Source organism: Nannospalax galili, unplaced genomic scaffold (assembly GCF_000622305.1).
Source record: "Nannospalax galili isolate Female #2095 unplaced genomic scaffold, S.galili_v1.0 scaffold219, whole genome shotgun sequence".
Lineage (NCBI taxonomy): Eukaryota > Metazoa > Chordata > Mammalia > Rodentia > Spalacidae > Nannospalax > Nannospalax galili.
This window is the reverse complement of record NW_008342641.1, coordinates 860,093-886,468: the sequence shown is the minus strand read 5'-3', so window position 1 is coordinate 886,468 and position 26,376 is coordinate 860,093. Positions and strand designations below refer to the sequence as shown.

At 38.6% G+C, this 26,376-nt stretch overlaps 1 protein-coding gene across 7 annotated transcripts in view; it reads left to right on the top strand.

The window, feature by feature from the left end:
- The window catches only part of Cntln (centlein), a 327,688-nt gene that overhangs the window by 127,623 nt on the left and 173,689 nt on the right, over positions 1-26,376 (top strand). For all 7 annotated transcript variants that reach the window (XM_029566247.1, XM_008838744.3, XM_008838743.3 and 4 more), the window contains 2 exons: positions 2,615-2,777; positions 12,578-12,772. In XM_029566247.1, coding sequence (XP_029422107.1) covers positions 2,615-2,777; positions 12,578-12,772 — 358 coding nt within the window. The remainder of the gene's footprint in view (positions 1-2,614; positions 2,778-12,577; positions 12,773-26,376) is intronic.

Here is a 26,376-nt window from a genome sequence, read left to right as displayed (position 1 = left end):
CAGTAGGCAGGAAAGTAGAAAAGGAGCCTTGAGGATAAGAAAAGACACTCTCAAATATGGGACATATGTGCTGTGGAGAAGAAAAGGGGAAAATGGACAGGAACTTAACTGGGGGGTAGGAGGGAAGCCAGAATAACTCAGGGGTAGAGGGAAGAAGGAAGGACAAAAAACCCACATGGAAACCTATTGTTTTATAAGTTTACTGAAATATACAGCTAATACACACATAGAGTTTTAATGCAGTTACTATGCTTGGTGGAATGATGTGCTCCCCCATCCCCATGAGCCGTAAACTAACAAAACCTCAGTGCTGAGTAGCATGTACCTCCATTCAATTTGTTGGTCAGGGGCTGAAGAGATCCCCAAAACAATGTAGGTTATTGTCCTTGCTCTTGTTTTTCTGCCAGATCATCAAGGTAAGACCCTATTGCTGAAGATACCACACACTTCAGTCATAAGTTTTGGAGAAATGAAGCTGATACCAACTTGGAAACCTTCCTGAGGGCAAGCTCTTATTGCGTTGGAAAGAGCTATGCAAGCTCTTTCTTTTCAAGGAAGAAAAGCAGTCATCAGCCCTACCTAGCTCTAAAGCCTATGAAGTATGTCTGTCAAAAATGAAAAAATAGCCCCAACCATGCAAGAGTGGCACTTGTATCTTGGGGACAAGCAATGGTCTAATTAGACCAGAAACCTAGTCAGTTGGAATGAACTCATGCCTCATTTTGTAATCCAATCCAAAGTCCCATGGATGGAAAGGTCATAGGCCCTAGGGAAAACCTGCTACTACTACCATATTGCTAAAGTAATATACTATTCAATTGCCTTTTAAACATTCATCCTTATACCCATAGATAAGTGCATCTCTAGCATTTCACCAGACTACATGGCTGTCGTGGTGCCCAGCCACAAATGGGACACCTATAACTTAACCTCCCACACCCAAGGCTTAGGGACACCATGGAAGAGGGAACCAAATACTTCTAAGAGCCTGAGGAACCCAATGACTGCTGTATGATAGTTTCTTCTGGACAGGGCAGGGATGTTGTTCCCATGAACTCTCAGTATTATAGTTATCTGCCTAAAACCTTCAAAGACCACACCTGTCAACCATCCAATGTGGATGTAGGAAAATTTCACAGTCACCCCTAGATGATTTGCTACAAGCAGTCAGTAGCTGCTGAGGGAAGTAGAACCAGTTTGTTTGCTCATTTGTTTTATTCTGTTTTTTTCTTTTCTTTTTTTTTTTTTTTTTTTTTTTGGTCTTTTTGAGACAGGGTCTCCCTGTAGCCCCAGCTGTCCTGGAACTCACTATGTAGACCAGGCTGGCCTCGAACTCCCAGAGATCCACCTGCCTCTGCCTCCCAAGTGCTGGGATTAAAGGCGTGTGTGCCACCACTCCTGGCTCTTTTTTTTTTCCAGGCATGACACCCCAATCCTAAATGGTCAGCCTTAAACACTTGCAAAAGGGCAACCCGTGTGTGTGTGTATGTGTGTGTGTGTGTGTGTGTGTGTGTGTGTGTGTGTGTGTAAAATAACTATAGAAGAGGTCATGAATTTGAAAGAGGGTTTTTGGGGAGACCTGAAAAGAACAATGGGGAGTTTGGAGGTTGTGTGTATGAAAGTGATTAAATACCAGTGCACTCACATATATGAGTCTCAAATTTAAAAAATCTGGCTGAAAACATTGTCTTCAATGATTAAAATGCAGAACTTATGTTCCCTATATCTTTATATCTTCAGCAAATATTTTATGTATCTCTTTTGCTTTCTTCCTTTTAAATTTGTTTCATGTATATGAATCACTAGTTTTAAGCTATAAAGAAAAATGCTACTTAAAATATCCAGAATACAAAAAACCAGATGCTTTCATGATATATGCCTCTGTAAATATTTTTTTCTGTTTAAATAGAATATCCAAATAATTTCTAGTTTTATATGATTCATGTCACACAAGACTTTCTACTATAGGAATCTGGAAGCCTCTAGCCCAGAGCTGTGGGTTCTCCTGGGTCCTTAGTGCCAGAATACTCCCACTAGATCATTTGTCCGCCCACTCACCAGTGTTCTGTCTGGGTGGTAGCAAGAACTGGGTTCCTTAGTGATGTTTTCCTTCCTTCATGCTTTGTTGCGTTATCATCTTTAACATCTTCTCCAGAGTCACCTGTTGGTTTAAAAACTTTAATTGCCTTTTGGCATCAGTTCTATCATATTTGAAATTCTATAGTATGTATAATGAATGTTTGACTTAAACTATATTCAAAACTATAGCTATAATTAGGATCATTGCTTATCAGTTCTTAGAGCTGAAGTGTTAATTTCAATGAGAAGGTGGTCCTATGACTATATATCCTGAGTTTTTATTGCTATCAAGCCATAAAAGAAAATTGATAAGTATTTGCCTTTGAAAATCATAGTAGTTCTATCAATACCTTCTAGGTGTATGTCATAAGTGTTAAATACTTTATGTATTATTTCATTTATTAATAAGTTTGCCTGCCATAAAAATAATAGATGAAAAATAGGAAGACAATCTATACTCTTAGATGGCCACAATTATTTAACTGAGATTATCTTTATTTATGCTTTCTCTCTATTTATTGCTTGCTTTGCACAGGAAAGAATTGCAGGAGCTGCAGAATCTTTACAAACAGAACAGTGTGCACACAGTACAGCAAGCAGAGCTGATCCAGCAGCTTCAGGTTCTCAATATGGATACACAAAAAGTACTGAAAAATCAGGAAGATGTTCACACAGCTGAAAGTATATCATATCACAAAGTATGCTGTTATTGTATAGTAAATATATGAATTTATAAATGAACATAGGAAAATAAAAGATTTCAATTTTTTTAGTAATTTAGTGTTTAGTATTATTATACCCTTTATACATATTCAAATTAATTGCTTCCAAATTAAAAGGGAAATATATGATTCAAATTGATAATATATAGAGTTTTGAGTTTTTTATTGGAATCATTGAGAATATAGGTATAAATTTGTAAATTCCACAGATTATTTATTCTGTAAATTGGAATCTTTATTTCTATTGTAAAATATACTAGGTCTATAATTTCCTAAACTGGAAAAACTTTGGGGAGCAGAATTTCTCAGCCTTACAGTATACTAAATTATTAGATCTATATGATTGTAGTGTATGACCGATTTTTTATCAAAAAGACCTCACTGTAAAATTTGTGCATTATTTTATTACCCAGTGTGCATGAACACTAAGCAGAATGCTGATGCGTTCTTCAAGATCATTAATTATCAAAGGTTTTTCTCTTATTTTATGTGTTTTTTAATATTCATTTTACTTTAGTTGCTTTTGGAGCCCCACAAGAAGGAGTTATTTAGTTATGCTGACTCAGCATCAATAGCACTAGTTTTTAAAGAAACCCCTGGTAGTTCTATACATATATTTGGTACAATATACTAGGTTATTTATACAAATAACACTATGAGAGTAATGTTCTTCCTCTTTCATGGCTGAAATTGGTGAGGTGGTTAACTAGTACAGTCCATTTAATACCCAAAATTTTAGAACTTCTTAAAATCTCTTTTCTTAAAAAAAGCATCAATAAGGGGCTGGAGAGATGGCTCAGCGGTTAAGAACACTGGTTGTTTTTGCGGAAGATCCGGGTTCGAATCCCAGCACCCACATGGCAGCTAACAACTGTCTGTAACTCTAGTCCCAGGGGATTTGACAGCCTTGTCAGACTTCTGCAGGCATTGCACAACACAGGTGCACTTACCTACATGCAGGCAATACACGCATACACACAAAATAAAAATGAATAAATAAATTAGAAAAAGATTTTTTTAAAAAAGCACCATAAAAGATCCAATTTCTACAGTTAGTGCAAAATAACTTTTAAAAGAAAACTTCAAGGGGGCTAGAGAGATGGCTTAGCAGATAAGAGCACTGGCTGCTCTTGCAGAAGACCTAGGTTTGATTCCCAGCACCCACATAGTGGCTAACAGCCTTCCGTAACTCCAATTCCAGAGGAATTCGATGCCCTCTTCTGACTTCTATGGGCATTGCACAACACAGGTACATTTGCACCCATGCAGGCAATACACTCATACATGTAAAATAAAAAAATAATAAATACTTTTAAAAAATGTATGTACTAAGGAAAATGTCAAACGTAAAAAAGAACTTACTTTATTTATTAGAGTAGGGGAATGTGTATGTTCCAGTATGTGTGTGTAGGTCAGAGGACAACTTGCAGGAGTCAGTTTTTTTCTTTCCTTATGTGGGTCCTGTTGATTCAACTAGGTCATCAAGTTGGTGGCAAGTGCCTGTAATCCCCTGAGTCGTTTCACTGACCCTCAAACAGAGTTTTGAGTGATTTATGAAATAGTGGTTTTCAACTGTATTCCCTTCCAGTTTTCCTAAGGATGGGAGTGATACCAGACAAGAGGGTGGCAACTGTCCTCTTATAGTCTGTTTAATATTCAGACACGCATTGTTTGTGTGATGTTTCTAATCCAGGCTCCATTGCTAAAATGAAGTGCAAATTTTCTCTGAACTTTTGTCACTGTTGATGGCCATCTCCTGACACACTTGTTAAAAATTCTTAACTTCCTACTTTTTCTTCTAGTTTCAAGCTGTTCATTTTGATTTTTTTTCTGATCCTTCTGAGTTTTTTTTTTTTTTTTTCTGTAGATATTACAGGGTCACTAACCCAGACTTGGGATCTTTTCTTTTTGACATTTAAACTCATACCCTTGGTGATTTAACTGGATCAGAATCATGCTATCTACATATAAGGGACTCCCAAATTTATTTTTACCAAATATATTCCCTGAAATCCAATAAGGAGAATATCCTGTTGCTCAATCAGCACTCCCATTTCTCAGGAGCTTAATGCAATCTTACAGTTGATATATTCAAAACTAACGATTCACTTGTTTGTTTTCACTGTTATGTCTAGAGTTCCGCTTCAGCCACCCTTCCTGCCACCTTCTGTTTATGCCGTTTTCATGTAAGAACTGGACCCTTGAGTCCACTCGCAACACAGCTGCCAGGATAAAACTGAGCAAGTCAGATTAGTTTACTCCATTCTTCAAGTCCCTCTGTGTTCTTGCCTTATTAAAATAAAAGTCTTACATTCTTATAACCTGTGAGACCCTACTTGCTTGGTTCCAAGTCACCTAGTTGATATACCTTCTCTATTTATTCTACTTCAGGTATATTCCTGTGTTTTTGTTTGTTGAGCATACAAGGCATTCTTTAACTTCAAGTTGTTAGGACTTGCTTATAGTTTCTGAAAGCTCTTCCCCAGACTTCGTTTTGTTTGTCTCACTAAGGCTTTCCTGGAACTTGCTTTGTAGAACAGGCTGCCTTCTAATTCACAGAGATTCACCTGCTTCTGCCTCACCAGTGGTGGGATTAAAGGCATGTGCCGCCATGCCTGACCTCCCATAATTTTTTAATTAATTATTTTGTGTGATGCTGGATATTAAACCCAGGCCTTGTATATGCTGAGAAAATGCTCTTTCATTTACCTATATCCTAGCCTAATATTTATAATCTTTGAAAATTTTTTAAAATTTTGAGATGTGAGGGACTAGAGAGATGGCTCAGCAGTTATGAGCCCTGATTGTTCTTGGAGAGGACCCACATTCAGTTCCCAGCATCCACATGGTGGCTAACAACTGTCCTCAACTCCAGTTCCAGGGGATCTGAGACCCTCTTCTGGCCTCCACAAGCACTGTACATACCTGGTACACACACACACACACACACACACACACACACACACGTACACAAAACACTCATACACATAAAATAAGTATAAATAAATTAAAAATAAATTGAGATCTGAGGGATCAAACCCAGGCATGCTACAACTAAGCTATAGTGCCAGCCCTTAATAACCCTTTAAAATGACAAAAAATTTTGTGATATAGAAGTTAACCATTATTATTAAAATTTTATTACATTATTTTTGGTGAAAGAATATTATCCTAATTTCTTTCTCCATTTCCAGAGAAAACACTCTGACCACTACCAGCTGGAGGAGGAAAGGGTTTATTTAGCTTACTTCTCTTGGGTCACAGTTCATTAGGGAGCCCAAGGTAGGAACTCAGGATGGGAACCTAGAAGCAGGAGCTGGAGCACAGGCCATGGAGGATCGCTGCTTACAGGCTTGCTCCCCCGGCCCCTGCTCAGCCTGCTTTCTTATGCAACACAGGCCCACCTGCCCAGGGGTGGCACCACCCACAGTGGGCTGGGCCCTCCCACATCACTCATCAAGAAGATGCCCTTCAGACATGGCCACAGGCCAATCCAATAGAGGAAATTCCCCAACTGAGGCTCCCTCATCCCAGGTGTGTCAAGTTAACACTAAAGCTATCCAGCACATTTGACCCCTTGTCAACTTGACATACAAATACATCACTATCAAACCATAACCTTTCCAATTCTTGTCCCCAAGATATGATGTTAACATTAGTATCACAACATAAGACAGTACAACCTTAAGAACCCCACAGTCCTTAAGAAATCCAAACACTTAAAAATCCGTAGTCTCTTTTAAAAGTCTCTTAACTGTGGGTGGGCATCTGTAAAATCCAAACAAGTACAGTCTTATTTTAAAAGGAAGACTTGGGCACACCTAAGCAAAACCAAAGTCAAGCAAAGTAGCTGGACTGACTCTGCAGTCCACAGCACACATAGATCGTCTTGCAGATCCAACCCAACTCCATTCCACACCTACTGCTGTCCTTGGTGGTCATCCCATGGTCCTGGCATCTCCAAATAGCTGGGGTCTCCACTGAAACTGAGGCTGCACCCTCACCAATGGCCTCTTCTGGCCTCTCATGATGCAACGCCTCAGATTCTCTCCATGACCCCTTCAGTCCTGGGATCTTCACTGCAACTGAAGCTGCACTTTCACCTATGGCCTTTCCTGGCCTCTCAGAGTGCCAAGCTTCAGCTGCTCTCTGTGACCCCTTCACATTTTCAACACCAGAACCATGCAGGAGACTCTTACACATTACCAAGTCCTGCTTCCAGCTAGAGATGGAGGTTTGGGTCACCTATGTGTGCTGACCCTGAGGAAATACCTCCCAGAAGATTTCACCACAGTGATGCTGGTCTATTGTTACAGCCAATTTTTCAGCCCCAGCTAACCAGCATCAATTGTCCCAGTAAAGCAAAGGTTTTACTTCAGTTTCTGGTCTCTTCTTAATCACAGTTGGTTCTTCAGCCCCAGCCAACCAGAACCCACAGATTCTCAATTCAAAACATTACAGAAACAGCCCTGATAATCTCTGCTTCCCTTTGAAGCTTCACAAGCCAAGCCTCCATTGTTCACAACTCTTTCAGTATAACTGTTCAAGGTCCACAGCAACAAACTCTCTAAGCACTCAGTGGCTTTCCTGCCCAAAGTTCCAAACTACTTCCACAATCCTCCCAAAAACAACTGGGTCAGGTCTGACACAGCAATACCCCACTCTCTGGTACCAATTTCTGTCCTAGTTTCTCCATTGCTGTGACAAAACACTCTGACCATGACCAACTTGAGGAGGAAAGGGTTTATTCAGCTTACATCTCCTGAGTCACAGTTTATTAGGGAGCCCAAGGTAGGAACTCAGGGCAGGAACCTGGAGGCAGGAGCTGGAGCACAGGCCATGGAGGAATGCTGCTTACTGACTTGCTCCCCTGGCCCCTACTCAGCCTGCTTTCTTATGCAACACAGGTCCACCTGCCCAGGGGTGGCACCACCCACGGTGGCCTGGGCCCTCCCACATCACTCATCAAGAAGATGCCCCTCAGACATGACCACAGGCCAGTCCAATAGAGACAATTCCCCAATTGAGGCTCCCTCAACCCAGGTGTGTCAAGTTGACACTAAAGCTATCCAGCACAAACATATTTCACACAAAATCAATAAATTTCCAAATTTTAAAAAGAAAATGTGGGGCTGGAGAGATGACTCAGGGCTTAAGAACAGCTGGCTGTTGTTGAAGAAGACCCAGGTTTGAATCCCAGCACTTACATGACATCTAACAACTGTCCATAACTCCAGTTCTAGGGGATCCAGTTCCCTTTTCTGTCTTCCTTGGGCTTTTCATGACATGGTTGCACTCATGTACATGAAGGCAATACATGCTTATATATAAAATTTAAAAAAAGGAAAAAATGTGGCATATCTGGAATACATTTGTATGTGAGGATTGTATTCGACCACAATGAAAAGAAAATCTTATGACTTTAAGAAAAATGGGTTGAATTGGAGATTATCATGAGAAAAGAAATAAGCCAGATTTGAATAACAAAATTAAATAGTGCATTTTTTCTTATTTATTTGAGGAAAGGAATGTGGACAAAAGAGAGAGAAATATGATCAAAGCACATTATGTGTGACTATGTCATAATGCAACTTGCTATTTTTTAGTTACTGTACACTAAAGAATAAAGTTTACAATAAAATGTTTAATTTAGATGAAAAATTAGTATGATAAAAGTAATGATAATAAAATAATGAAATAAAGAAGTTGGCTGGGAAAGGCAAAGAAGAATGAAGCAAGATTATAGAAAAAGAAAAGAATAAAGGGAGAGGATTATAAAAATGGAAAAGATAAAATATGATTATAGAATAAAGAAAAAATATGCATAAAAGTAGACAAAAGTAATGGGAAGAATCTTTAAAATGGGCAAAGTATCAGAGAAGCTTCCTTCTGAGTTCTCTATTAGTTGTAGCTGCCAGATCTAGAGCAGTAGCAGGTGGTAGTTAGAGATTGTGGTAGTTCTTCGTTTCCACTGTAACACTGTAACAGTGTAACACTGTATGCAGCTTTGGGTGGGCAGTCAATAACATACTGTTAGCTAGAGCTACATTCACTTTAGAGGCTTCCCCTTGCTTGATGGGAGCCAATGCTGGTCCCAAAGAGCTTTTTTGGACCTGACAGATTCCTAGTTACTCCAGAGGCCCTCTAGTTTATGCCCTTAGTGTTAGCAAATGTCTAGTATCTCCCTAGGTGTGGTGAGAGATAGAAGATAGGGGCAAACAGACACAGTTCTGTGGTACCGAGGAAGAGCTGAGGGAGCTGAGGGAATGAGGCCTTCCCTTTGTTGCTTTCAGCACTTTTAGACTTTCTTCAGCAGTAAACTCATCCCTGGGAAGAAGGAAGCTAGAATAATCCACTCATATGCTAAATTTTGTTCAGAGCTCTAAGATCTGCTTGGTGACAGCAACCCACACACAAGACAGGGATGCAGCTCTAGAGGCTGAGTGATCTGCTGACCACAGACTTGTAGCTCAGCCTTCACAGTAACCCATAGGCAATGGAACTTTCTTCTTGTCATAGAGGGTGGGCCCACTAGCCACCACAGCTTGAGCTCATTGCTAATTCTCAGCAGGTCTGTGTTCATCTGCTGCCCACCATAACACTGCCTTTTGTGGCCGTACCCCACAGAGACACTGGCTTCCTCACTTGTGTTTGGTTCTTTTTTTTAGGTCCCCAGAATAGCTCAATCTTAAACAATAAGCCTTCTCTCACAATGGAACCTCACCATAACACTGAAATATGGGAATAGATGGAATGATTTTTTTTTTTTTTTTTTGGTGTTAGTTTGACACTGTCAAACCAAATCCCGATGCTGAATTTAATGCTTTTGAGAAGTGTGATTGCTAGGCTTTGCTAGCCCTGTCACCAAGCCTGCCTGCCTCACCTTGTAATTGTAGCTTTGGGGATTTTGTCTGTGTCCAGATCTTCTCAAAGTCTCCCCACTCTCCTTTCCCTATTTCTTCCCATCATTGTGCCCACTTATCTGTGTCCTTCCCCGACTCCTGGCTAGGATTGAGGTAATGGACTAGGTTGCTTTTCTTTTAACCCATGCTTCTTAGCTGTTCTGTATCCCCTGTCTTGGTTCCCAGTGAGCTTCCTCTGTCTCTTCGAAATGTATTCTAAAGAACTTCTCTGAAGAGAGCTGTAGGGAATTTTCATTGCTAATATAGGAAAAAGTACTAACTCAGGATGCCACAAGCAATGCAGATGGATCATTTTATTACCTAATGTACATACTGGGAAATATATACACACATATATATGTGTAAAATACACATATATATATACTTTTTTTTTGACACTTGCTAGTGTAGAGAGGCAGTATCTTTCCAGGTACTGAAATATCTAAACTTCTTTCCTTCTTGAAACATCTTCAAGAAAAATAAACATTTTATTACCCTGAGGCTTTGCTATCAAAAAGCACATTAGAAATAAAGATAGACAATCCTGATGGATTTTGTTTCAGCTAAATTTTACTAGTGGATTGTGTTCTAGATTAAACATAGCCTCTGGGGTTCTCCCTGCTTCCTGTACGCTAAGTCAACAACTGAGTAGTCTTACTGGTGTTGAGTGAAGGCCAATCACCCATCAAATAGAAGAAGCACATAGGAGGTATATATTTGGAATAAGATTTAAGAAATGACTTTGTCCCATTTTCTATAGCCAGGCTGGACTAGATCATCTGTTCCAGAAGTTCTCACATCTTTTTGCCTTGCTGATTGGGAGTATAGATATTCAGTGCAAAACATGGTTTGTCCCAGTGTCTAGAGTTACCCGACCAGTCGTACCAGCTTAAACCAGGGAAACTTATGAATAGGAGTGTGACTGAGAAGTCACAATGGGAACAGAAGAATACTGTTGCTCTTTTGTTTGATGAGGCAAGAGTGGGGGATGAGAAGAGAGATAAGAGATTAATACAGAAGTGTTTTTTTATTGTATTTTTATTCTTGATTAAATAGACCCAGGTCTTTGTATGAAGGGAGATCTGCAGCAGTGACATCTGAGAGTAAGGTGTGCCACCGCTTGTGCTAACTTCAGCACTTCCCCTCCTACTTGGCTCTTGTCTCTGGAGTTTGCTTTGTTATTATTTTCTGCCCTGAACCCAATCATGAAAGTATCTATAGGTAGATCGTTATTGGGCTTCCTCTGACTTCATTTGAAAGCTTTCAGTATTCCTACTTTTCCTTCGTAGAATATCTGATAATGTTAGCTGTATATTGGGCATAGTACCTGCTATAAAGGCAATGATAAGAGAAAGTATAATCCTGTATTTTGACATTTTTTTTTATAAATGCTATATACTCTAAAAATTGCTTAGCTTTGGCTATAAAGTGAAATAAATTAGTTAAGTATCTTTATAATAATATCTCTTATAGAATACAAAAGGACTGAGTTTCAGAAAATGATTTCAGTGGTATTATTTTTGAGAAAATTTGTGTGTTTATGAAAACACATTAAAGAAAGAGGATTCACAAGCCTTTCTTGAAATTTTAAGCTTTAAAGTTTAAATTATAACATATATACAGAAATATAGAGCCATTTTTGCTAACAGGATTAATTAAAAACTTACACTCATTTTTTTTGCATATGCCAATTAATGAATATATTCCATATCTTTAACTGACAGCAGTTTCTCTAGTAGCTTTTTTATTTAATAGAATCCTTGCCTTAGGATCACTTTCCTAGAACAGTAGCAAATATAAATTTGGATTCTACATGTAAATCAACACCACCATTGAATTAAGTCACGTTAAATAAGTTAGAATTTTCATTACTAAGCAAATTCTTGAATATTGGAGGGATACTGTTGTTAACTGGATATTCCTTTCTGTATGACACTAGTTAAACAGTGTGTTCTGTATCACAGTTTGTTCTTGACTTAAAAAATTTAAAGTTGTTGGGGCTGGAAAGATGGCTCAGCAGTTAAGAACACTGACTCTTCTCGCAGAAGACCCAGGTTTGAATCCCAGCGCCACATGCCAGCTAACAACTGTCTGTAATTCCAGTTCCAGGGGATCCGAGAGCCTCTTCTGTCCTCCATGGGCATTGCATGACAAGGGTGCACTTACTTACATTGCAGGCAATACATGCATACACATAAAATAAAAATAATAAATAAAATATTTAAAAAATTTTGTTATCAAAAAATTTTAAAGTTATCTACTTGCATGTGTAGAACATTGCTTTTGTGCTATTGTATTTCAAGATGTTTGCTAACTCTGTGTCTGTAGACTCGCTCCATTGTCCTGATGTTGAAGAGTCTGCATGTTGTCATTGATTGACTTTGGCTCCTATTATTCCTTCTGCATCACTTCAGAAGTAGATAAACTAAATGAAATCAGTATAATCTGTTAATCTTGAAATAGTTCCCAGTGAAATGTACTGTGTGCTTATCTGTCCTTTTCTAATTTCTGTGAGCTTTGGAATGGATTTTTATTTTGGTCCACTCTATTAAAATTTTCATTGTTCATTTAATATTTCTTTTCAACATGAAGCCCTGTGAGATGAATATAGCTAGTTTAGATTATTTCATCTTTCTTAGATATTTAACACAATTTTTCTGTTACCCTGGCCAGCACTACATTTTACCTTTCTGTAATGCAGTTTTAGTTTTATATTGACCATCAACCTGTATCTCTTAGTCTTTCTTTGTTTCTATATTTTGGCTATTAACATAACTTGAGGTAGGTGTATGTCCATATATGGTTCATATATAAAATATATATGCACATAATTAGTTTATTGATTATGTATATCATTTTGTGTTTTTAAAACAGCTTTATAATGAATTACATATTTGTTTTGAAACCACAAAAGCAAATGAAGCTATGCTCCGGGAAAGTGTTGTTAATCTTCAGGATCAGCTGTTTCAAAAAGAACAAGAAAATGCAAAATTGAAAGAAAAACTTCAGGAATCACAAGGAGTTTCCTATTCTTCACCTCGAGAGAATGATTCAAATTTCTCATCACAGGTGAGAAATTTTCTAAAAATATTACTCAGTGTAATATCAAACAAGAACATTTTCTACAGTTGATTTATAATTTAGATAAATTTGCATTATCTGTGAATTTAAAATTGAACTTTATTGCATTTTAATATTTTCTATATTCTCTGTGAACATGAATGTTATATCCTGTACATATGAAAAAGGAAATGCATGTAGAAATAAAAATATATTAATTACAGCTGACTTGTGTGTGTATGTGTGTGTGTTTATGTATAGTGTATTTATGCACACATGCTAGTGCATGTGGAAGCGAGATTGATGTTAGGTGTTTTCCTCTACCCTGCTCCACTTTCCTTTTTGTGTCAGATTCTCTCGTTGGATGTCATACCCGCTGTTTCACCTATACTGGCTGGCCCAGGAGCCCCCTGAGATCTGTCTGCCTCCACCTCTCCAGCAGAGGAGGTGCAGACATTTGCCACTCTGCTTGGTTTTTGCATGGGTGCTGGGGATCTGAACTCCAGTCCTCCTGCTTGTATGGAAAGCATTTTATCCACTGTGATGTGTTGACTGTCATCTTGACAGGATCTGGAATCACCTAGGAGACAAGCACACAGGCATGCCTTTGAGGGATTTTTTAGCCTCTCGGCATGCCTGTGAGGGATTATGTTGATTAGGTTAATTGAGTGGGAAGACCCACAGTGAAAGTGAAGGCTCCACTCCCTGACTTTGGGTCCTGGGCTGTATAAAAAGGGACAAGTTATTTGCTTCTTGAGTGACTTGAAGCCCCTGCTGCCTTAACTTCCCTGCCATAATAGACTGTTCCCTCAATATGAGTGGAAATAAGTCATTTGCCTTTGAGTTGCTTTTGACAGGGAATTTTATCACAGAAACAGGAAAAGAGACAAGACTACCACTGAGCCCTAAATAAAACACTGTAGCAGCTATTTATAGAGGCAAATAATAAAGAGATGATTTGAATTACACAGGAAAGGAAGCAAAGGTTATCCTGTATATGCAGATACTATGTTATTTTATATAAGGCATGTAAGCAACTGCAGATTTGTGTGGGTTTAGAACAAATAGCCTATATATACATAACTCAAAGGCAAATAAATGGTTATTGTGGTGATTTTTTTTTTTTTTGGTTATTGAAGAACAAATAAGAAGTTGTGGCTAGTTTCAGGTAACAAAATGAGGTAATAAAGTGGAAAGAGGATCTAAAAGTAAATCTCATAAAGTGCTTGCCAGAATGTGTGTTATATGGCACTTAACACCTGCTATTCTTTTTTCTGCCACTGCATTGACTTATGATATTTGAACAAATCATTTGACTTTTCTAAATATTCCTTATGATAAAAAAACATTAAAAGTTTCTTAGCCTTTTGCACTAAGTTACTAATAAATAAAATGCTGATATTAATAGCATTTATGTCAGAATTTTGTAAGGATTAATGAGTATGTGTCTATATAGAGAAAATATTCAGTATACCTCTTTTAGATAATCTTCAAAATAATTTCCCATTTCAGTGTCCTTAAAATTGTATTTCTTTGAGTTTGTTGTTGTTGTTGTTGTTTTAAGGTACCTATTAGGAGTTCTCTAAATCTTACAGTTAACTTCCAGAATGGAATTAACACAAATTGGGTGATTGTTTCGTGAATCTTCAACAGCGATTTTTGAACCCACCACAGCTTTTCTTGCTAACTCAACCTAAAGACAGTAGTTTTGTGTTACATTGTATTGTAGTTTTTTTTCATCATGTTCATTGAATTGGATTAATCAAAACCTTTGCATCATGATACAATATTATATCTTATGCACAGGATAACTTAGTTACATTATTTGTTTATTTCAGTAAATATCTTGTACTACCAATTCGTCCAACAATTTGAAGAGTACTAAAGGCTTAAATTTATGTGTTTATTCTTTCTTGACCTAGCATCTTGATTATTTCATCAGTCATAACCATGAAACCATTATTTGGATTATTTTTAAAGTTTTATAACATACACATTTATGAGGAATGCTAAGTTTAGTTTCATCATTCATAGAAATGGTATATTAATATTTATAGTTGCCTACAGTTTAGCAAATTAACTCACTGTGTTAATAACATTTGTCTATGTTCCTTCATATACTTATTTTCAGTATTAAGCATTATTTTCTAATCTTGAAGTGACCCATTAGGTTAGTTCTTTGAGACCTAAGTTTGGGATGTAAGTACTCATAAACTTACCTCTTAGAATTGCCTTGTTTGGGATGTAAGTACTCATAAACTTACCTCTTAGAATTGCCTTAGCTGAGTACCAAAGTTTCTAGTACATTGTGCTTTCATTTTGATTTGATTATAAAAACTTTCTAAACTCCTCCCTCATTTTTTCACTTCCAAAGGGCATTGTTCGGTCTCCAAGTATTTATGTAATTTCTGCAGTTTTTCCTGTTACTGATTTTGAGTTTGATTGCATTATGATCAGATGGGAGTACAAAAGGTTATTATGATTCTTTTGTATTTGGTAAGATTGATTTGTGGCTACCAGTGACGTCCATCTCAGCCCCTGCTTCTGCTGCTTTCTTAAAAGGGAAAAATAATAGCCATTTTAGTTTCACTTTGTATTTTTGAAATACTTGTGTCTTATGCCCACCTCCTGTTTTATCTCATGAACACAAGATAGCCTCCCAGGTACTAGGATTACATGTGTGTGAAGCCATGCCCAACTCCATATTTTAGCTAAGATATTATTCTTTTATCAAAGTTCTTTATTTTTGGATACTAATAGTTCGTTATTATGTTATTTAACAGAAATTTAGCCTCCATTATACATAATCCCCAAATGTATGTGCTTTAATTTATTGTTAATTTATGTAACAATGCAATGTGAGTATTATTTGGGTTTTTCACTTCTAACCAGTGATTTAATTAGGTCTTTGTGTTTATTGACTGTCTTTAGATATGGCTCCTAATATTTTCTTTGGGTCATATCTCCTTAATCCAGCCAGAAAGAAGGGGGAAAAAGTCTAGAGAATCATATTCAGAAGTTTTATAAATCAAGGTTAGAAGTGGTGCATGCTACTTTTTCCATAACACAGTTGTCCAGAGCTCAATCATTTGTCCACATAGTATGTAACTGCAAAGAAGATTGGAAGATGTGTGTCTGTTTTCACAGGGGAACATGAGTTTAGAGGTCAGCCAGCAGGCTCAATGATAACTCTCAGAACTCCCTTCCCCATTTTCTCTATAGTATCTTCTCAGAGTTAACTTTTATAGTTAATTTTTTATGTCTTCTCTTATATTGGTACATATTTTAATTTGAGAAATCCTATCCCATCCTGAAATCATAAAGACATTTACCTGTATTTTCATCTCACTTGCGTGTCTAGCTCACAGCTGATGGTTGGCTATGAATGTGATCAGGATAGCAATTGAATGTGGTCCAATGCGAAATTATAAACTTACTTAAAGCATTATGAGATTTTTTTGTGTGTGATTTTTTTCCTAACTCGAGGTTGCCAAGCATGAGCATTGTAGACAACAGTGTTCAATGTCAAAAGCTTAGACACTCCTCAAAGTGTAATTGTTTTGATTTCTACACATAAACCTATGTGTAGGTTTATCTGTGATTGACTTCTGTGTTTGGATTGTGTGTTAACTGTCCTTTGTGTTTGGTTTAAACAAATTTAAGAACAAATGTGGGTATGTATCTCTGGGCTTTTTGTTGTAACTGTAACCACTTTTTCTCAGTGATCTGCATTTATTATTGCATGCTATAAATGAACCCATATGGGTCCATTTTGGGGCTCTAGGCTTATTTGTATTGGGTAATTTTTAAAATAAATATTTTTACTAATACTTTGAGAATTTCATACAGTGCATTTTGATCATATTCCCAAAAGCTTTATCTCCTCCCAGGTTCACCCCTACCTCCCTGTACTCCTAACTTCATATCCTCTTTTTAAATATACTTTTTAATCTTAAAAAATTTATGTATATGAGTATTGTGCATGCATGTATGTAAATGCACCACATGTGTGGCTGGTGCCTACAGAGGCCAGAAGAGTTCATCAGATTCACTGGAACTGGATTTATGGATGATTGTTAGTTGCCATGTGGGTGCTGGGAAATAAACCCTGTTTCTCTACAAGAGCAGCCAGTGCTCTTAACCACTGAGCCATCTCTCCAGCCCCCACTTTTTAAAAACTTTAATAACTCATTGACTTTAATTTGTGCTGCTCACATATTCATGGATGTTTCACTAAATTTTCTTCTCCCCACTGGGAAACCCACCCTTACTCAGGGTCTCAAGGTCCTGACATGGATTGACAAAACTGACATAGTATATTCTATTTGGGTTTTCAATAGTTTATGTGACATCTGGGAATGGGGGTGACTTACCGAGATGGATTCACATGGGCTTTTCTTTCCCGTGTTTGAGGCATGCACCATCCCTCCCAAGGTCTCTGTGCTCTGTTCCAAAAATGGTGACTACCCCATTCACAGCCGTCCTCAAAATTCCACACCCAAACATAAACCCTGTGCTTTCCCAACAGCCACACAAAATGGCAAGAGACTGGCCTCATGGTCTTCCTGGCTTATATATCCATAGCCCATCCCCTTTATGCAGCTATGACCAACCAATTGGATGACAGAGGAAATGGGCTTGGGAAGGAGGTAGGACCATCGCGTGTCATCATAGGGTCAGAGGAACTTCTGGGTCACACTCCACCACTTCCTCTGGCTCTTACTAACTTCCTGTCACCTCTTCCACAAAGGCCCCTGAGCTTTGGTGGGGATGACAGATGCAGGGCAATCTCTCTTGTATTGTTTCAAAATATTGACCTGTTGGGCCTCCCTATCATTCGTCTTTAAGATGTGTCCGCTGATCTAGCTCAGTGGTGTCTCCCCTACTATAAAGACGAATGGAAGGAAGCAGACACATCTAAACAAACATGGATGTAAATACAAATGACTAGAAGATATCCCAGTAGGTGTACTATATTCATTTACAGTATACTTGCAACAGCTTCCCCACTGGGGCCTATAGCCTTCCCTGACACAGGAAGTTGGCCTGGTCTACAGCACCAGATGTGTGCTCCACCACTAGGAGCGGGCCTTATCCAATTAGAAATTTGTCAGTTGTACATATCATTATTGCACTAGCAGGCATTGCTTGGCATGTCCATACTGTGCAGCATGCGGGTCCATTGTTGAGCAGAATCATAGGGGATCCTTTTTCCCCAACCATCTGCATAGCGTCTTCTGGCACTGTGAAAGCCTCCATCCAGTGGCAGGGAGTTTTCAGCTTAGTCTTTGCTCTGTCTCTTCTCCCACACTCAGGTCATGCTGTGCATTCAGCAATCTGGCCTTACTGACCTTTCTAGTGTACAACCGACATTAGTAGCAATAGCCTTGGTTAATTTGAGGACCTCTAGGATCTCTCTGACCAACAGCTCATAAGGGGCCAACCCACCCCTGATACTGTAGCTTTTTTTCTTAACAGTTGTACAGTTTTGGGAGACTTTGTTTTTATTTTTATACAGGATTAGTTGTTGTAGGCTTTGCACAACCATTTTGGTATTACTTGTGTCTTACCCAACCATAAAGCTCACAAGAATCTTAGAGCTCTAGTTGCTCTTTGTTTCTTCAGGTGTTCTTGATATCTTTCAAATGGGTCTCACATCTGTAAAACTCTCAAAGATTAACATCATATATTAAATCAATCATAGACAAGGTCTAACACAGTGTGGAAAGGTTTTATCCATTTGTATTAATTGTTTTCTCCGTAGACCTCTGTTGGGTACCATAGCATGAAGAAAAGGCATTAACTTGGTTAGTTCTTTATTACCTTTAGTTATCCCTTTGGAGTCATTCCACATTCTGAGGATTTTACATGGAGTCTCTTTGTATCTTTTTATCCTTGATACATTTACAGGTGCTAGCTCAAGTTGCCTGGTCCTGCATCAGGTTAATGAGGTAGCCTGTCTCTCTTGTCCCTGCTGTACCTGTTGATTCCTTGAGTCAGGCAGGCCCTGGGTCTGCCTCCTGGCTGTAGCCATATCTGCCACTTCTCCATTGACCATACCTGGCTGCTGGGAGAGGTCCTGATGGGAAAAACTGCCTCCACCCCAGCATAGCTTTTCTCAGGAGAGAAATGTACCTTGTTTAATCTTTGGGGATCCTTAACCACCCCTGGGACAGTTCTTACCCTCTGTATGCCTTTTATGAACTTTTCTTCCAGTTTTAAAGCCTTTCATTAACTCCTTAGTACCGAATTTAGTTTTCTGTCAATTTTTTCTTTGGGAATTTGGCCTCGACATAAATCTTGCCACATTTGTCTCTGAGTAACCAAAATGGACCATTTCTTCTGCCTGGTCTTTTTTATATCTCTTGCAAATGTTGCTCTGTTATTCTACAGACACATTTTACATGCTGGTTTGAGTCACTTAGATCTGCCAAAGCTTCCCTCACTTTACAAAGATCCTGTCCCATTAAAAGACTTAGTAAAACCATTAAAGCTCTATGCCATTCTTGAGGTCCCAGTAGAATTAAGCTTTCCTTTATATCTCTGGTGAATACAGTCCTATCTGGCCATGCCCCCTCTCTGGGTTCCCCTTCTGCTTCCAAAGCTTGTAAAACTTTTTCTAAGCTCTCCATAAGCCTTAGGGAATTTTCAGACACATGGCAGGTATGCCCCATCTCTCAAGCAACTGAGCTATTTTCCAACATTTGCAGGATGGCTACCTGGAGATTCCCCTCTTTGAGTCCATCCACATCTGCATGGCCTGCATGATTTTAGTTACATATTTTACAGTCCATTGTATAACCCGTGTGACCGCCGCTAACCTCATTGCTTTCCCAAACTCCTGCAGTTTGTTGTTTCCAGTATCATACTGATGGGCTGCACCAATTTTTTCCCTTTTCCCTCCCTGGGGCACCCATGTGTGCAGCCTCTTAGAATTCTAGGGTCTCTTGGTCCTGATGCAGATTGCCAAAACCAACATAACACATTCTGTTTGGGTTTTGCATAGTTTATGACATCTGGGAGGGGGACTTACAAAGGCATGAAACACTGCCATAAGCATGTCCTGCCCCCTGTCTCTCCCAGCTTTTCACATTTGGCTGCTCACCTGCCATTTGTAGCTCTTTCCCCGTGCTCAATTTGGTGACAGCTCCACCCTTTTTTCCAGTGTGCTCAGCGTGGGTCTCTAGACCTGCTCCCAATCAATTCTAGCCTTTTGGAGGAACTTCAGGTTACAGTGGATGTGGGGGCATCCACTGGCATGTAGTTGACCTACCAGGAGCCACACCCTCAAGAGAACAAGTACGCCTTCCCCAAGAAACCCTGGACTATCCATAGCTCCTCAATTAGGGTCGGGGACTCATGAACCCCTTCGCATGCCATCCTAGAATATTGGTTGACTTGACCTTGTGCAGGTTTTGTGCAAGTAGTCATAGCTACTGTGAGTTCATGGGTGCAGTAGTCCTGTCACAGCCAGGAGGCACTGATTTGCTCTGTTTCTCCCTCACCTCTGGTTCTTATAATCTTTCCTTCTACTCTTCTGTGAGAGTCCCTGAATGCTGGGGAGGGTGTATGACAGATATGTCTAATATGTGTCTGAGCATTCCACAGGCATTTATTATCTGCACTTGAACAAGTTGTGAGTTTCTGTATTAACAACCATCTACTGCACAAAGACATTTCTCTAATTAGGTCTGAGAGCTGCACTCATCTATGGGTAGACAAATATTAATTTAGAGGTCAGTTTGATACCATGTCCATTTAGCAAAATAATAGTAGTAGATTCTCTTCTGTGGCCTGTGAAATACCAAACTATGGCTTCTTGGCCAAATTTGTAGTACCAGACATGCATTTTCTCCTATGGAGAAGGCCTTAAATCCAATTTTAAAGAGTGGTTACCCACATAACATTTGTGCCACTATTGTACCCATAGGCATTTTATGCCAAGCCAGTCATTACTGCAGTTCACCATCTTTGAGACTCTTGTATTATTAATGTAGCTTTGTAATAAGCCTTATTAACTTGTGTTTTAATTCTTCACCTTGATACCCTTCAGTAGAGTTTGTGTGTGTGTGTGTGTGTGTGTGTGTGTGTGTAATAGTTTCTGTACCATTGTTTTGTGGCAGAGAATAGTAATTTCTATTTCTGTGATGAAAACTCTGACCAAAGCAACTTATAAAATGAAGAATATATTTGAGCTTACAGTTCTAGAAGAATCAGAGTCTGGCATGGTGGGGAAGCATGGTGTCAGGAGTTGGCTGGAGTAGAAAGAGGAGCACTCACATCTTGAAGCAGGCATAGGAACAAGAGAGAGACTGGAAATCTGGCAAGGCTTAAGAACTCCCTAAGCCCGCCCCCAGTGCCATGCTTCCTCCAGCATGGCCACACCTTCTAAGACCTCCCAAAACAGCACCACCAACTGGGGGCAAAATGTTCAAATACTTGGAGCCAATGGGGGAAATTCACATTCAAACCATCAGAGTGTGTGTTTGGGGGGCGTGGGGGCTTATGTGTGTGTGTGTGTGTGTGTGTTCGTTTGTTCTCCAGTATACTGTTATAAATGTCTATTGACATCTTTAAAACTGTTCTGGGGAGTAATTTCAGCAGAACTGTCTCCTTTACTATTTTAAATCTATCTGTAAATTGTTTATGTCTCCTGTAACTGAGGTCTTTAATGTATTTCAATAAACTTTAAGCATTACCCATAAAGGATTTAAATGTCGGATTTTGTTTCTGGTTGGCAATCAAGATCAATGGCAATAGCCTGTGCTATTTTGGGGGATTCTTCGGCCTCCCTGACCATTAACTCATAGAGAGGTAACCCATGCCTGGCACTGAGGTTTTTATTTAATAACCATGTCTTCTGGGAGCAACATTATTCACCTATGCAGACTACCTCTGTTCACATTGCGTTTTTAAAAATCACAGCTTAAATTAGCTTTCACACTAGTGAGTTTCCAGAAGGCTTCTTCCTGCATCCTTTGTTTTGGTTAGCCCAACGCCTCTGTCCCATCATCTTACTACCATTCCTACTTAAACCTTTAACCTCCAGTATTTCCTGTCCTGTTCTTTCATGTCACTTCTATCCCCTATAATTACATTATTTACTTGGTTTGCAAGATCATCGGTTTCAATATAGCTTTTTCTTATACCCTTCATTTTTGTTAACCATTCTGTAACTTCCGTGTGTTCTTCTCACATGAGGGAACTGTGGTTCCCTCCTGTTAGCAGGAGATTTGGTCCCTCACATGAGCATGGAGATATGATCCCCTCCTGTGAGCCAGAGCTGTGGTTCCCCTCCTGTGAGCCTGGAGTTATGGGCTCCTCCTGTGAACGTGGAGTTGTGAACCCCTCCTGTGAGCTGGATCCATGGTCCCTGCTTGTGAACCTGGAACTGTGGCCCCCTCCTGTGAGATGGAGCTATGGTCCCCAAACATGAACGATGGTTCCACATTACTCTGGTGGTGGGATGATGGGGGGATCAGATTGGAGAATGGGGAACTCCCTAATATTGAGTAGCAGTTTTGGCCTCCTCTGAGTGGCTGTGTTTCCCATATCCCCCTTCCCGTGGTTCCGGGTGGTACACGGGCTTTGCCTCTGTTGGGCTTAGCTTGGGGACTGAAGAGTTTTCTGTCATTTGCAGATTCTAGTCTTGGAGGAACTATCATCAAGAATGGACCTCCCACCTTCCTTTGTGGTCAGCTGTACTTGGCTCCACACAGGGTCCTGGGAATCCAGGCCTTGACATTGCACTGTACCTTTCCCATTTTTGAGCACCAAGAGGTTTCTATCATTTTTCTATTAATCTTCCGTAGCCCCAGTGTATCATCAACTGTGCCCTACAGACAATGTAAAACAGCAATTTGAACTTCTGGAGATAAAAATCACAGTCTGGGAAGTTAAATTTTTTTTTAAAGTTCTTTTTTTCACATATTTACTTATTTTTATTTTTTTTTAAGTTTGTTTATTTAATGACCACATACTTAGAAGAAGCATTTCATTACAACAGCATTGACATGTTCAATAACAATTTCCAGAGGTAAGATGCATCTCTTTCAAAATTGGCTGTAAATTTTTATATTTACAGTTGAATTAATAGTTAAACAATATTGTACTCAGTATAAACCCTATTAAGACATAAAATTGAATGAGTTTTTAACCTTTATAAAAGATCTCCATTTATTAAAATAAGCAGTTTCATACAGAGAAATTCATTTCTAATGCAATTAACAGATGTTTGCACTTGCATTTCTCTATATATCTGATTATTACTAGTCATAGTCAGTTACTTTCTGAGCTCCTTGGCACCTGAGCATGGATATAAAGTCATCAGGTATATTTTAGTGGTAATGTTTTTCACATCTACTAATTAATAAGAAGCAAATTTTTATGCTTTGAAGAATTATTACTTTTTTATTTTTAACATTTAATAACCACATGATTAGAAGAAGCATTTCATGACATCCTTAACCTGTTCAGTAAAGTTCTTATATAACTAAACTGATATAACTCTCAAACCAAACATATATAATTGTATTTTAGAATATAAATTTGCAACTCTGTATGCCTACTATAATTTTTGAATATTATTTTCTAATACTCAAGTACCATCAAGCTTCAACAAGACTGTGAAATTTCTCACTGTTGCTGTAATGTAATTTGGCATTCATTCCCATTTCAAATTCTCCAGCCTGTACAGTTTTTGAAGTATAATTATAGTATTTTTTTAAGAAAAGCAATGCTAACAAAAATGTAAAAATCATAATAATAACAAAGAAAGAAAAAAACTTTAAAAAGGAGTTTGGAAGTCTTATTTCCTTTTTATTTTATGGAATAATTTGAGTAATATTAATATTCTGCAATAAATCTACCTGGTCCTGGCTTTTCTTAGTTGGAGGCCTTTTATTATACTTCAACCTTGCTGTTGGGTATGAATCTGTTTACATTATTTATTTCTTCTAGATATAATTTGATAACTATATGCATATAGAAATTAATCCATTGCGTCTTTATGATTTCCGAATTTCATTGGTACCTGTTGTAATTTCTTTTCATTTCTTTTTTTAAATAAATAATTTATTGAGAATTTCATACATGCATATAATGTGTTTTGATCAAATCCACGCCCACTCCCTCCCCTCCAACTCCTCCCATATCTCCCCATCACCTTTTTATGATAACTTCATGTACTCTTTCTTCTTCTTTGATTTATTGTTTTTATGGGGCTTTTGGCACTCTAACATTCCCCCTTCTGAAGTGGTAACCCTAAAGTCTTTTAAGGATTAGATAAAAGCTCCTAAATATTTTTGACATTTTTGGCCTTTGGAACAGAGTAGGTTGCTAAAAGGCATAAGGATATTGTGTGTTTTAGCCAAGAAACTATCTACTTCTATTTGGGGTCTTTTTATCCTAACTGCCTAGCGAATTCCTATCTCCTATTCTTATCACACCATCCTCTGAAGAGGTTACCCAAATTGCCATTAGGGAATAGGGACACAGACCCCTTTGGCTTCTTCCATGCTGAACAGGAATGCAGGGTGAGGCAATTGGAGTACCCCTTCAGTGGGTTTATGTAAAAGACTCCCAAATTGCATAACTCTTATCTCTAGGGGGAAAAGAAAGTCCTTGAATCATGAATAGGAGTTATGAAGGAGAAGTAAAGGCAAGAATAATTAGAATTACAAGTTCTAGACAGGGAACTAGAAAAAAAGTGAGAACAGGGCAATTTTCAAATGTCCATGTGAGAGTCCATTAGAATTTCTTGACAAAGGCTTCTGAAAGCATTCCTCTTTTGGGTTCCTCCTCATTTTTCTTTTGTCTTCCAAGGCTGGGCTCTAGAGTGATGGATTCAGAATTTCCTTTCAGGTATTTTGATAGCTGTTGGAGTGGTTAGAGTCAAGGTCACTTCCCTCTCAAAGGCTCTAGATAGGGGGAGAAAACAAATTTATCCATCATTTTAGAACAATAGTTGGTTGTCTTCCTTAGCTATAGGTGGGCACTAAAGTATTGGAAACCCAAGATTTGAGGCCTTACATCTGAGCAGCACTTTCTGGTTAGGAATAAAATCATCAATGAGAAAAAATTGTCTAAATAACTTTTTATATAGACTTAAGCCTAATGTCTGGGAAGTGTAATCCCTTGAACTCTTAAAAAAATATACTGATGACTTTGCTCTTTAGTTATACTTTCCTTTTGGGTGTTTAAGACCATACAGTTGGCCCAGATACATCAATTTATTTTTACACTTAAGGTCATTTGAGGATCCGTTCCTCAGGGGTCACATGGGCTTGGAAAGAGCTCTTAGGTCCTTTCTTTTACCAGTTCCATCTATATGAAGATAAGTCAAAGGTCCTGCTCGACAATGTCTTGCTTCACTTGGAAGCATGAATGAGATATTTCCTCTGAGTTGACCCTCCACTTTGTAGACAAAGAAATGGTTCAAGTCCATCTTGTGGGGTCTCCATGTCCTCCCTGAACAAGAGGACAGGTGACTCACCACAGTTACAGGGCATTTTGAGAGATATTCCATAGTCCCCTGGAACTTAGTTGACCTTGGAGGGCAAGGGGCAAAAACTGTCCTTTAAGTCCCTCTGACCACATTAGTATAGGCCTCAAACTATACCTGTTAAACATCCAATAAGGTTAGTACCACCAGTCTGGTACTTTATTTATCATGTGCTATGTAGAAAACGCTTGGGTAAAAAAACCAAGTATTTTCAGATAAACATTGACTAGATATTTATTTAGTTCCTTAAATTGTTTGACTAAACTATGACCATAGACCTTTTAAGATTATGTGTATATTATTTTCGTCTCATCCTTTATATACTATATCAAACCTAAAAAGACCTTCACCACTTACTTAGGCTTTCTCATTTTTTCTATTTTGGAAAATCCATTACACCTGGCCTTTTTAACATCTTTTACATTCTCATTTTCTTTAATAATTATGATACGTAATAGCATTAACAAATAAAATTTCCATCTGTTGTGAGATTTCTTTTCCTGGGGATGCTAAGCAATGCTTATTCCCTTTCAAGGTTCTAGTGTCAAGCCAGTGTTTGATTAAAGTTTTACTGGGGAAACCAATGAATTTCTTGAGCTTACTTACAGAGATAACTGAGGTGATGCTGAGGTGTATGTATAATCTGAGGTTATATACACTAAAAAGCCTTTGCCCAGCATGGGTCAAGCCTTCTCTTCATAGCCTTCCCCATATTGTGTACTTTAGCTCTCCCCAAATCCAGGAGGCCATGTGTGATTAGGGTCAATTACATACAGTTGGCTGGAAAGAGTGGCTGGATACTCTGGTGAGGGTCCAATGACCTAGCTTGGCCCTCCTTTAATGAATGAGCACAACTGTCAACAAGCCCAGTTATGATGATGTTTAGTGATCAGGCTCAGTGGATGTCATTAGTTATTTCATGCAGAAGGGACTGCTGTATAGCATTTTATTAAAAGGACCTGGACTTTAAAAGGATTTGGTGCTAGGAGCCACATATGAGGGAGAACACTCATCATTTGTTTTTCTGAGTCTGTGTTACTTCACTTAGTATAACAGTTTCTAGATCCATCCATTTACCTGAAAGAGCAGCAACAAACATGGTTGTACATGT